General features: G+C 38.3%; 1 protein-coding gene across 8 annotated transcripts in view; it reads left to right on the top strand.

Moving 5' to 3' along the window:
* Nucleotides 1–14,679, top strand: part of agtpbp1 (ATP/GTP binding carboxypeptidase 1) — a 340,116-nt gene that overhangs the window by 216,392 nt on the left and 109,045 nt on the right. For all 8 annotated transcript variants that reach the window (XM_043713129.1, XM_043713111.1, XM_043713092.1 and 5 more), the window contains one exon: nucleotides 9,407–9,555. In XM_043713129.1, coding sequence (XP_043569064.1) covers nucleotides 9,407–9,555 — 149 coding nt within the window. The remainder of the gene's footprint in view (nucleotides 1–9,406; nucleotides 9,556–14,679) is intronic.

Raw genomic sequence — 14,679 nt, 5'->3', positions numbered from 1 at the left:
ATTGGTTAGGCCACTTTTGGAATATTGCGTGCAATTCTGGTCTCCTTCCTATTGGAAAGATGTTGTGAAACTTGAAAGGGTTCAGAAAAGATTTACAAGGATGTTGCCATGATTGGAGGATCTGAGCTACGGGGAGAGGCTGAACAGGCTGGAGCTGTTTTCCCTGGAGCATCGGAGGCTGAGGGGTGACCGTATAGAGGTTTACAAAATTATGACGGGCATGGATAGGATAAATAGACAAAGTCTTTTCCGTGGGGTCAGGGAGTCCAGAACTAGAGGGCATAGGTTTCGGTTGAGAGGGGAAAGATATGAAAGAGACCTAAGGGCAACTTTTTCACACAGAGGGTGGTTAGGTGTATGGAATGAGCTGCCAGAGGATGTGGTGGAGGCTGGTACAATTGCAACATTTAAGAGGCATTTGGATAGGTATATGAATAGGAAGGGTTTGGAGGGATATGGGCTGGGTGCTGGCAGGTGGGACTAGATTGGGTTGGGATATCTGGTCGGCATGGACGGGTTGGACCGAAGGGTCTGTTTCCATGCAGTACTTCTCTATGACTCTATAATGTGTATTTCTTACACACCAGTAAAAGCAGCCAGAGAATAACATCGGAACAGCAACAGTTCCAACCAGCCAAAGAAGGATCCTCTTAACTTCAGAACCAGCAACCAAAGAGCACTGAACTGATTTTTCCACTTTTTGTACCTCTTCCAACAATCTGTTTTCCCCACTTACCTGTCTCTGTGCAAGGGGAGTTTACAAGGGGATTAGAATTTTAGTTAATAGTGTTATGTGCCAATAATTTGTATCTCTTTACTTGGAGTATGGTCTAATTAGTTGTAATCAGTAATAATCCTGGTTTAGTACAGAAACTAGACGTGCTTTCAATTGACCTTAGTCTGAAAGTCAAGTAAATTGGGGTGTGTGTATGTTTTTAGAAGGACTTTCTTAACAGCACACTATCAGTGAATGTTAACAAAGTTTGGAAGCTTATGGTCCAGGATTTGGATTGGATTGGAAATAGAGGTAATGAGAATTGTTTGTAGTTTGCTACTGAAGAGATGAAGGGAAAAGTTTGAATCATTGTACCACACTTACTAGCACCTTTGTATTTGCATGGCATGGCTTGAGCTGCAAACATCAGAATAAGGTTCATGATGTCAAAGGTTAATGTAAATGGATTCCATGGCCCTTCTATGTCCCACTTTGCTAAGAACTATGCTAAACTGTCATTTGTGTATGATGTGAATGCTGATTGTTTACATTAAGAACCTGTTCTGTTCTTGAAACTCCTCATGCAGGTTCAGTGAATCTAATGGATTCACCACATCAGGGCTTATTGTCGTGGTGCTATGATGCAGTGAAGGCACAGAGAAATTGAGGAGCTGCAAATGTGCCAGCAAATCCAGGATGAGTAATAACCTCTGGCATATATCAAACAAACAGTTTCCACATAAAGAAGTTGCCGCTGATGGTCCTCACAGGATGAAGAGGTACAAGAGACCTCGAGTCTATTGTCTCCAATGCCATTTCCTCCAGATGAGTGAGAGGCAGTGTTAGTGCAGAGGAGGATGTCCCGGAGTATCATCACAGAACTGTCATCTGCTGGAGCATGACTTGCAACCCTAAAGGATGGGTGGCCATTCTGTCTCAATGGTTATCCAGGCGAGAGTTGCACTAAATGTTTATGCAACTGGTTGTTTCCAACGATCATTGGGACTTGTGTGGGATCCCTCAATCCTCAACCACAAATGTATCAAGGCTTGTTATCATTGCAGTTTATGCCAGATCACACCGTTACATCTCATTTTCCCTATTACATGGTTACCTGGTCAGTACTGTTGCCCAGGCAGCAGGCTTTGCCACAAAAAATGACTATACCATAGACTGTTCACACACATTGAGAGAACCACACCATAGCATGTCTGACTTTATCAAAAGGAAATGCTTCTATTCTGCAAATCTACAAGTCACCTGAGTGATAATGTTGTCACTTTAAAAAGGTTATTTTGTTCTGGGTTTTTATGAGGAGAGGTTAAAAAGGCAGAGATGACGAAATGGCTACTGAAAACAGCTTAAGTAAATAACTTAGGAGACCTTTAGATTTGTTTTTAAAAGCAGGTATAACAATGGAAGGGGAGTGGGCAGTTCTCCCAGACCAGGCTTCCAGTTTTTGTTTTGTTAGCTTTAGTAGTCAGAAGCTGTTTGGGATCCCAGAAGAATTGGAACTTTAATGAATGATTTCTAGCTGCTACATTCTCTGAAATATCTCTATATTGTTTCCTCCTGGATTGGAGAACTGCATGGAAAAATCTGTGTCTGAATTTACCTCTTTGCCAACGGGTAGCTTTATGGGATGCTACTATATCGGAACAGTTAATTAGCAGGAGATACAGTATCCATTATTCGGTTAAGTTTTATAATAGTTAAGTTATTCTAAATTCCTCTTTCTTTTGTTTGTATTTTAACTATGGTATTTAAATAAATTGTGTTTTACTTAACATTCAGTAGTTTGACGATTCGTATCACATCTGGAACACAGCACTTCACATCCAACTTTAAAGTAAGAAAAAGTTAGTGTCTAGGCTACTTTCTTAAAATATTTTGAGGGGGTATGGTCTGGTCAATTACATCTGTGATCATCAGTACCATATCATGGAGATCTGTATCAATTATACTGGAAGCTGCCTATATCCTAGAAGTCTCCGACTCCTGCTTCATGTCAAGTGCCAGATGCCTAACAAGGATGGACTGCTAACAGACCAGAGCTGCACTCTGTAACATGGCCAATGACTCTGTTATACAATCCTCTATATGACATCAAATGTAGATACATTTATTCCACAAGGACCATCATGAAGCAAGCCATCTGAAGATGAGGTTCCAATGCTTGGATCAGTATAGGATACATTGTGCCGCTTGTCCTTGCATGCTATACTCTGCATGATGCAAAAAGAGGATGTGGTGGATGCTGAAAAGCTAAGAGTGGCAGTTGCCTTTTGAGAAGAAAATTGAGAACATTGAATAGATGGAACATCATCTTCAGCATGATACAGCAGTGTCACGTCAGATGCAACAAGCTTAACAGGAATTAATTCCAATAGTTATGAATTGGATGAAGTGATCAGTCATCGGATAAGTTTGTTGCTGCCTTGAAAATCAAGAAACCCCTATTTATTCTTAAAAGCAAATGCATTGGTTTTTTTTCATTTGCTAACTGTTATTTGGTAAACTAAACACATTTTATATAGAAAATACGCTTGTTAACATTTAAACAATTAATTGATATAATTTTAATAGTGTAACAGGTATTTTTTATAAGTACTTACTATCTAACTTATTGCTTTGGAATTTTCTTTTACTGAAATGTATGTTTACCATTGTCGAAAATCTTCTCTTTCTGAAATTTGCTTAATGGCTCCTGAATTGGGAGCAAAATTCACGTGTGCCACCTCCTCCTGCCAAATGCAGAAAGGATAGATAACTCTGCTCCAGAAAAACACATTGCCTGGGCTGCTTTACAATGAGTGTTTCTTCTATTGACAGCCCAGGTAAGATTTTCACCAGTATTTTTTTCAAAGACCATGTATTTATTGTGTGCATGATAAGCACATCAGGTTCACAAAACTTTCCTTTGACATTTTTAAATTGATATTTTATGGTCGTACAATTCTCTAACAGCATTTCTCATCAGCAACTGTTCAAAAATTTGTTCTTGGGATGTACGGATTATTGGCCAAAATTATTACTTTACTTCTTGTGCCCACGTAGTAAGATGAGCCTTCTGTTAAATCATTGCTCCTGAATTATTAGTTTACCATGAGATTGATACTGGTGTCTGCCATGATTGTAGTAGCAATATTAAGAAATGTGAAAACCTACTTCCGAGTGGGGAGGTATTTAAAATGCCAGCAGTTTTCATATAGCATTTGCATTCTACAGAATCTGGCCTTGTTGTCACCTTTTGTTTGTTCTCGTTACTTCATTTTTGGCCTGATATTTGTGTCTCAGTTCCTTAGTGAAGTCTCCAGTTTTCTAATCACATAACCGATCTTTGTATTATCTGCATATTTATTAATCATATTTCCTAAATTAAAGTCAGAATCATTTACGTATATATCATTACAACACAGGGTAAATCCCTCTGCTAATTTAAGCCAGCAACACAGAAAAGATTCACCCTGTGCTGTAATCTGTTAAAATTCGAGAGGCAAAGAACCATTCCAGAGGTCACTATTTGAAGTAAAAATTAACAACTTTTTTCTTTAAGTCCAACAGAGGATAGTAAAACCAACAACTATTTACAATTCCTTTCTCTTAAACCTATCTTTTACCCCCCACTCTACAATACTACTCCGATACAAAATCCTGATTAAGATTTACAAATTAAGTATTACATTTCAAAACCAGTCAGCTTTGTTGAGTCTCCTTTGTAGATTTTCCTCTGTAGGTTCTCTCCAGGTCGGGTTCGATGTTCTGCTGTGCAAACTTTTTCCACAGACAGGTACCTCTTCGAGAGCTCTTGAGTAGCAGCCTACATTTGTTGGTCTTCTGGAAGTTCTCTCTCTAACTGTTCAAAATGTCCAGATTTATACTCCAAAACATTGGATCATTTCATTAGTTTTAATATTGTCAAGATACTAAATTCACATTTGATTGCATTCTGGTATCTTGGGGCATAATTCAAACTGATTGGCCGAATTTGAATTTGTTTTTGTTCCATAGTAACATAGCTGCTGCGAGCTGTTTCGACCAAGTGTTACATTGTTACCTTGTTCCGGATTCTTTGTTTTGTCCTTGCTAGCTTTTCAAGTCTCTTAAAGGTACAGTACCTCTACACCTTCATAACACCCCCCCCCTTAAGAAAATAAATGAACCATCATAATGAAAAGATGGCTTCATTTTTTTCTCTCTTCCTTAACCACAATATCCTGACATATATACGACTTTAATCTAAGTTCATATTAACTTGTTCCCACATAAGATTAATATCTATTCAATGTTATACTTATCTATACTTTATCAGTTAAATCTGCGATACCGCATCTGCGATTACATTCTTACGACCCATGACATGTACGATATGTAAATTAGAAGTCTGTAATTTAAGACTCCAACGAAGTAGTTGCATTTTCTTGTCTTTAAAGCATTCCAAGAATATAAGAGAATTGTGATCTGTGTACACAACCGTCTCTGACACATTGTTTGTGACATACACATTAAAATTCTGTAAGGTCAGTACCAAACTCAATAGTTCTTTTTCGATTGTGGAGTATTTCCTCTGGTGGATGTTGAGTTTTTTCGAAAAGTAGCCAACTGGCAGTTCAATCCCATCATCATCCTCCTATAGCAGTACAGCTCTGACTCTAATGTCACTAACATCGATGGCAACTGTAAAAGGCTTTGAAAAGTTTGGTGTAGCTAAAACTGGTACAGTGGTTTCGAATGCCTCCTGGCATTGTTCTGTCCACCAAAACTTTGTGTTCTTCTTCAGCAAATCAGTTGATGGCACCACTACACTGCTGAAGTTTGGAACAAACTCCTGATAGAACCTGTTTAGTCCCAAGAATCGAAGCAACTCTTTCTTTGAGGTTGGTCGTTGAAATTCCTCGATGACCTTCGTCTTTGCGTTCCCTGGGGCCAACCTTCCATGACTGATGTGATTGCCCAAGAACATCACCTCTGCTTTTGCGAATTCAGTTTTGTTTAAGTTTATTACCAGTTTTGCTTCTTGTAGTCATTCAAAGAGCTCTGCCAATTGTACTATGTGGTCTTTCCAGGACTCACTAAAGATCACTACAGCATCCAAATAGACTGCACAGTTTGTTAACCCAGCCACAACTCTGTTCATGAATCTTTGGAATATGGCAGGTGCGTTCTTCATTCCAAAGGGCATCACTTTAAACTGATATAAACCATTTGGGGTTACAAATGCAGAAATTTCTTTCACCGTCTCTGATAAAGGTTCCTGCCAGTAACAATGCAGTAAGTCCAACTTAGTGATGTAACTGGCTTGTCTGACTTTGTTGATACAGTCCTCCAATCTCTGAATTGGATATGAGCATGATTTTGTAACGGAGAATCCACAATAATCCATGCAGAATCATTGAGTCACGTCCGCTTTGGGGAAATAAGACGATTGGTGAACTCCTCCTCTCACTCTGGCTTGGTTCGATGATATCCTCACTGAGTGTGGCCTCTACCTCCTTCTGGACTTGTCTGGCTTTGAAAGGATTAAACCGACAGGAGTGTTGTTTTATTGGAGCACTATTCCCTACATCGACTTCATGTACAATAGCATTAGTCCTCCCCATCTGATTCTTACATGTGTTGTTATACTGCAGTGACAAATCTTTCAACTGTGTTCTGTACACCTGAGACAGATAGTTTACTGACCTGGAAGTAAGTGAGGACTGCAGATGGTGGAGATCAGAGTCTAGAGTGTGGTGCTGGAAAAGCACATCAGTTTAGGCAGCATCCAAGGGGAAGGAGAATTGACGTTTCGGGCAAGAGCTCTTCCTGATGAAGGACTCTTGCCCGATAGGTCGATTCTCCTGCTCCTCAGTTATTAACCTGTCCTACTCCGCAAGGCCTTCTTCATTTTTTAACATATTTTGAGGCACATCAAAATCCACACTATCTGGATTTGACATACCCAATACCTTTTTTGTCTATTTGGCATCTTTACTAGATAGTTCACCTGTCTCAACTTTTTCTTAATTTGATAGAGACCACTAAACCTGGCTTTGAAGGGATTTCCTATCACTGGTAATAATACTAACATGTCATCCCCTCGGGAAAACATTCGAATCTCAGAGCTTTTATCTGTAACCCACTTCATTCTGTGCTGTACCCTCTTTAGGTGCTATTTTGCTAACTCACTGACTTGATTTAGTCTCTCCCTCACCTCCAATACATAATCTAATCTGACTTTGGTCCTGTCAATTGTTTTATAATTAATTTCAAAGGGCCTCTTACTTCATGCCCAAATATTAACTCGAAGGGAGTGACCTGAGAAGATTTGTTTGGGGCACCTCTGATGGCAAACAATACGGGTGGGATACTTTTATCCCAATCATTTGGATAATCCTGACAGTATGCTCTCAACATGATCTTCAAGCTCTGATGCCACCTTTCTCAAGCTCCCTGGGATTCAGGATGATATACACTGGATTTAAAATGCTGTATACCTAAACTATCCATAACCTCCTTAAAGAGCCTAGCTGTAAATTTGACCCTTGGTCCGACTGAATCTCTCTGGTTAGCCCATACCATGTGAAGAAAACTACTAACTCCTCTACTACCCTTTTTGTCTTGATTCTCCATAATGGAATTGCCTCTGGAAATTTGGTAACCACATTCATTATGGTTAACAAGCACTTATCTATTTCTCTGACGCATCTAAGTGTTCAAGTAATTCCCTTACAATTTCAGCTTTACTTTTGTCCATGGTTAAACCCAAATCTAACTTCTTTGCTAATTCTAAAAGTATGGCCTTTTTCTTCCCTTCTAAACTTTCTTGGCAAATTTGAGAATCATCTTCAAACCCCAGAACCTCTTTTGCAATTTTAAGGGCCATTTCTCTCGCTTGTAATGTAACTAACCACAAGTCACCGAAATTAAACAAATTGTCTCACCTACACTTTATTTAAAGATCTAGCACACTAACCTGTTTAAATATACTGGGTTTTCTCATATGCCAAATCTATTCAAACAAGTCCAAATCTCAGACTATCTATCTAAACATGTTCAAATCGTGGACAAAAGCCCCCAAACTGTTACGGCACGGGGTAAACCCTTCTGCTAATTTAAACTGGTAACATAGAAAAGATTCATCCCATGCTGTAATCTGTTAAAATTTGAGAGGCAAAGAACTATCCCAGAGGTGACTATTTGAAGTAAAAATTAACAACTTTATTCTTTAAGTCCAACAGAGAATATTAAGACCAACAACTATTTACAACTCCTTCCTCTTAAACTTATGTTTTACCTCCCACTCTACAATACTAGATTAGATTACAGATTAGATTACTTACAGTGTGGAAACAGGCCCTTCGGCCCAACAAGGCCGCACCGACCCGCTGAGGCGCACCCACCCAGACCCATTCCCCTACATTTACCCTTGCACCTAACACTACAGGCAATTTAGCATGGCCAATTCACCTGACCTGCACATTTTTGGACTGTGGGAGGAAACCGGAGCACCCGGAGGAAACCCACGCAGACACTGGGGAGAATGTGCAAACTCCACACAGACAGTCACCTGAGGCAGGAATTGAACCCGGGTCTCTGGCACTGTGAGGCAGCAGTACTAATCACTGTGCCACCGTGCCACCTACTAGTCCCATACAAAATCCCAATTAAGATTTACAAAAGAAAAATCATGTTTCTAAACCGGTCAGCTTTGTCTAGTCTCCTTTGTAGATATTCCTCTGCAGATTCTCTCCAGGTTGGGTTCGAAGTTCTGCTGTGCAAACTGTTTCCACAAACAGGTACCTCAGAGAGCTCTTGAGCTAGCAGTCTACATTAGTTGGTCTTTAGGCAGCTCTCTCTCTAGCTTTTCAAAATGTCCAGTTTTATACCCCAAAACATCAGATCATTTCATTAGTTTTAATATTATCAAAATACTCAGTTCAAATATGATTGGATTCTGATATCTTGGGGCATAATTCAGCCTGATTGGCCAAATTTGAATTTGTTTTTGTTCCATAGCAACACAGCTGTTGCTAGCTGTTTCAACCAAGGGTTACATTATTACTTTGTTCTGGACGGTCTGCTTTGTCCTTGCTAGCTTTTCAACTCCTTTGAAGGTACACTACCTCTACACCTTCATAACAATATATATCACAACAAAAAAGAAAAGGACCTGCAACATGATCCTGCTTATCCTCACTGGAAACAACCTTCTAATCACAAGTGTATCCCTCAACCTCTTTGCTTCTTCCTACAGAAATATTTTTAATCCAATTTGCCATTTGCCCTTGGATCCCATGGACCTTTACTTTCTTGACTGGTCTCTCATGTGGGACCATGTCAACGACCTTGCTAAAATCCTTACAAACCTCTGAAAAACTGCTAATCTCATCAGTTCTTCATGTTAGCTGATCAATAAATTCAATCAAGTTAGTCAGGTATGATCTTCCCTTATAAATTTTATGCTTTCATAGTCCTGTCAGGCTTTCGACTTCCCTCCCTAAACTCTCTGCCTGGTTATCCAACTTTCCCTCTCCAAACTAAAACGATCTCCTTCACTTAACTCTTGGTCACCTGTCTAAATATCTCTTTATTTGGCTCCATGTCGTGTAAATTACTCCTTGGTACCTTTTTGTAATGTCAAGGGTGCTACATAGACAAACATTGTCTTACGTAATCTGTGATTTTCTAAATTCCAATTACTTTTTCTAGGTTTGAATATGACCTCATCCTTAATTCTGACATAAACAGCAATCACCACCACCAATGGTTTTACTTTGAAGTGAGTGGAATGCGAAATGCTGTTCCTTATCGATTCAACATTATCAACTGTGAAAAGTCCAATAGTCAATTTAACTATGGTAAGCTTTTTTTTAACATTTCACTATCTTATTTTTATCATTATTTCAGTCTCCTCAATTATTAAGCAAAATGCAGACATGTCATATTTGAATAATATCCTTTTGTTCCAATGCCCAGTAGTAGCATTTGTATGATCGCAAATATTAGAAATTTATGTTATGACCAGTGATAACCCTAATATTATAATGTGATAATTATAAGAATTCTTGTTAGATTTTCAATATCAGCCACATTACAAACTTATTTTTTCCAATCCACAATTCTTATGATCACTTAATTTTGATGAGATTAACTGTATACTAATTGTTACATAGAGTACAGTTTCTCATTCATTTGACAAAAATTAAGTTTGGAAAATTCAAACAGGAGTTAATAACAGGAGCTTTACTGGCAACAAGAGCAGTTGATGAAATATGTATTGAAATCCAAAATAATGATTTAAATGTTGAAGTGGTTGCATTAAATCTTTCAATTTATGGAGAGGTGCAAGTGTTAGTGGCATTGTTAGCTGACTCGTAATCCAAAGACTCCGGCTTATGTTCTCGAGGTACGGTCATGAATCCCACCATGGCAAATGGTTCAATTTGAATTCAATTAACATATTTGGAATTTAAAAGATAGCCCAATAGTAACCATCAAATCTTACTGTCAATTGTGGTACAAATCCATCTCATTCACTGATGTCCTTTAGAGAAGGATACTGCCATCCTTACCTGGTCTGGCTTACATGTGACTCCAGCTTAACAACAATGTTGTTGACCCTTAACTACCCTCTGAAATGGATTAGTAAACCACTCAGTTGTACTGAGCATTTCAAGAAGGCTGCAGTTTGGGATTAGATTAGATTAGATTAGATTAAATTAGATTAGATTAGATTAGATTACAGTGTGGAAACAGGCCCTTCGGCCCAACAAGTCTACACCGACCCGCTTGCATAATGAAAAAAGTTGTAGACAATGTCAATTTAAGGAAAATAGTTTTACTTGTTTTTCTAGACCTTTTTGATTTCACCAAATTTGGCTTGGAGACACTGCATTTTACTGTGCAATGACAATGAACACAGCTTACTTAATCTAGTATCACCTCTGTGTGTGTGTGTAATTGTGAAAAGATTAAGGACTTTACGTAAGATCAGACATGCATGTTCAGTGTTACTAACACTGACCCCATTTTGGTGCTTGAGAATGGACTTAATGCCCATACCTGTGGGAATAAGTTGGGAGGAGGGTAGACAAGACGTCTCCAATAGTGGGACACTTGTGACATTGTAGTGGTGAGAGTAGGGAACAGGGTGAGAGAGCTATGACAATGTGGTGTGTGGGTGAAGACCTGTGACAGTGATGTAGATGAGATGTGGTTAGTGGATATGTAGGTAAGGTGGCAGCAAAAGCCATGAGAGCAGAGGAGGAGGGAGCTGTTTAACCCACAGAGTTTTTGAGTTAAAAGCAACTACCCGTAATATTTGATTTGTAAGGTCAGGATTCAAGTCTCAAAGTTTGGCCAGTTATGTCACGCTAACCTTTTAAAAAGAAAATACTGAGATTAAAGGGGCCATACAAGTATTAGCACTCGGTTGGAGTTTCATGTCAACCAGGGCTGGCTCAGATCTCCCAACCTCAAAATTTCAGCTGGCAACCCAACTGAGAGTTGTGATCCACCATTTTGGAATCCCTATGCTTACGTTTCATCTATACCACACAACTATGACATAATCTGGACTTGCTTGACTATACCTTGGAAGATGTGAATTTCAAACCACTTGATTAATTGTTCCAAATATTATCACTCAGATAGTAGAAGATATTCAGCATAGGTCTAAAGTAAATACTTGGAAAGCTTAATTGCTAGGCTGACATTCAGTTATTAGACATTTTTTAGTAGGAAAAGATGTTTTTCACTGGAAGAATTTAATAATTTTACAAGCAGATAGTTGAAGGCACGCTGTCACTGACAGCTTAGAGCAAAGATGCAGAATGTATAAGTAACACAAATGATCTGTGTGATTCATAAATGCACATTTCTAATGAACAAAGTGTGGAAAATCTAGCATTATAGAGAAATTGCTGTTTTTTTTATATATAAATAATATAACAGCTTTTCAGAAGAAAACATTTGGAAATTTAGGTAGATTTTTCAACCCAAATATGAAGGTGTAGAAAATCTGTTGAATGTTAGCTTCTGTAGTTACAGTGATTGTGACTTTTTATAGATGTTTCCTAATCAAATTGCTCAAGATGTTATGACATTGCTGGATTAGGTAGGATTTGAATCTGGGCCTCCTGGTCCAGAGGTGTGGATCTTACCACTGCGCTACAACAGCCCCTTTGAGACTTTTCTAATATATTAGAAAACTGGAAGCATCTGTGTTATCATTAGCTGTTAACACCTGGGAAGTAGTGAATGCAGCAGGCTGTTAAACTCTGCCCCATTACCATTTAAACGTCAGTTGATACCTGAACCTGCTATAACTGTGATTCCAATCACCTCCAGCATTTCCCTGGAAATAGTAACGAATGAACCTCCAAGCTTTTGACGATGTACTGAGGAGTCAAATACTAATACTTAGTAGCATGCCAAGGCCCTCACTTGTGCTTGGGACTCCACACAGTTGGATAAACATAACAGAAATCCTGACATTCATTTCCCAAAATTATTCTCACCAAATGCCTTTGTCTAGATTTGTAGCCAAATCACTCAGGAATAGATTATGTGAATTTTTTTATTCTTTCACAAGTCTAAGATTGATAATTTGGTCAGCTACACTCCAAGCAGATTTAATGGATGAGTTTAGAGTGTGGTGGAGAAGTTATTCTGATTCAAAGATCCTCCCCTGCTTAAAATGCAATAATCTTTTTATAAGTACATTTATAGAACCTCAGTAACATTTTTGCTTATTACGGTCTTCTTGCAATGATTTTGGTGAGGGTTCTACTTTCAAGACATACACAATCAACCTCATATGCTGAACATTAAACATCAACAAGTTCTCTAAAATACATGGGTGTGTTTCTGGTTAAGGTCAATTAAGATAATTACATAGTTTTTTTTTAAACAGCTAGAACATGCTATTCAGTTATATACACTTGAAGGGATACTTAAGGGTGCAATATGAACCTGAATCACAAGTTGATTTAATTTCTAAGTAGCTTTCTTTCATTGACTTCAGCAAAATGTATCAACAGCAGATCACACTTAAGATTACTCATTTTCCTAGCAAATGTAATGGTATATAAGTAATTCAATTATTCACTACTACAAAAATATTAAGATTTTGATTACTGATTTTTCTAGAAAGATCTTATGATGCCCCTTCGACAATGAGACAAAAATGTCCTATGTGTCTGATGTGAGGAATAGTCAAAGTACAATAAATTTCTGGAAATACTCAGCAGGTTAGTCAGCATCTGTGGAGAGAACAGATAAGTTAACATTTGAGGTGTAACCCTTTGTCAGTTCTTGAGCAAGTTACAAATGAAAAAAAAATTAAAAAGAGCAGAACGCACATGCATGTGCTCTATATACTTATGTGGCAGACATAGAAGAAAAAGGGAACAGATTCTGGCAGTCTATGACAGAAGACAATGTTAGTAGTTTTGAATAGTTTTCTCAGTTTTTTACATAAAAGAGAGATGGAGTCAACACTCTGGATCACTGCTGTCTGCACTCTGATTCTTTTATTTTTTTACCCATGCCTTTTTCATCTTCCTGGTTCCCGTTCTGCTTGAACATACTCTGCATTGCTGGTTTTGCATGGTTTCATTTCTCCCTGCCCTACCTCACTCTACCTCACACTCTCACAGCTATTGACAATTCCTTGTGTATTGTAAATATCTTTAATTTCTCCTATTTTGATTCCTATTGTATTGTCTTATGAAGCTAAAATCATTTATATACTTTAGATTTCAAGTAATTACAAAGAAGGACAAAAGAAAGTCAAAAGTAAGTATGTTGAGTTGGAAGAGAGCTAATGTTGTAAGTTGAAAAGGGATTTGGCCTAAGTGGATTGCAAAGATTTGCAAGTTAAACAGTGAATGACCATTGGGAGGCTTTCAGAAGAATTGGTCTGCGTACAAGCATACACATTCCCACGAGGTAAAGGAAAGCCATCAAAAGTTAGGTTCCTCTGGATTACTGAAGATATAGAATTAAATGAAACAGAAAAAAAGGAGGTTCATGATAAATATCAGGGTCTTAATACAGTGGAGCCCTAAATTGAATACAGAAAGTACAGATAAGAGCTGAAAAAGGAAATGAGAAAAATAAAGCATTTGAGAAGAGATCGGTGAATAATATAAAAGATAGCACACAATCCCTTATTAATGTATAACTAGTAAATAGGTAATAGATGGCATAGAACTAAGACCTTAGAAGAGATGATCTTGTTGTTCCAGAGAACATGGCTGGAATTTGATGAATACTTCACATTTGCATTCACTAAAGAAGAGTATGCTACCAATAAAGGGAAGAGGATGTGGTATATGGAATAAGATTTTTTAAAAAAGTAAAGAAAAGGTATTGGTAAGGTCGACAGCGGTCAAAGTAGAAAGCAATCATCCAGTGATATCCCAGTGGAATATATCAAAAATACCTGAGGGAAATAGGAGTGGTAATGAATTAGACTACAATCCACCACATTTCCTTCATGCAAGAGGACTGGAAGATTGCAAAAAAAGGGATAAATTTGGCAACTATAAGCCAGTCATAGAATCCCTACAGTATGGAAGGCCATTCAGTCCACACCAACCCTCCGAAGAGCATCCCACTCAAAGCCAGCTCCCTTGACCAGTAACCATGTATTTCCCTTTGTACAATCCACCTAACCTATACATCCCTGGACACAATGGACAATTTAGCAATAACCAGTGCACCTAACTTGCACATCAGAGGGCCTGGAGGAAACCCTCACAGACCTTGGGAGAATGTGCAAACTCCGCACAGACAGTCGTCCAAGGATGGAATCAAACCTGAGTCCCTAGCACTGTGCGGCAACAGTGCTAACCAATTGAGAAAAAAACAGACCCAGTAAACGAAAGCTGGCATGGATTAGTTAAAGATAAATTGTGTTTGTTGAACTGAATTCAGTTATTTGGTGATGTAAAAGAGTGCATGAGAGAAGTCTGGTT

This window comes from Chiloscyllium plagiosum, chromosome 2, assembly GCF_004010195.1.
Source record: "Chiloscyllium plagiosum isolate BGI_BamShark_2017 chromosome 2, ASM401019v2, whole genome shotgun sequence".
Lineage (NCBI taxonomy): Eukaryota > Metazoa > Chordata > Chondrichthyes > Orectolobiformes > Hemiscylliidae > Chiloscyllium > Chiloscyllium plagiosum.
The sequence above is the reverse complement of the archived record's forward strand: the minus strand, read 5'-3'. Positions and strand labels throughout refer to the sequence as shown.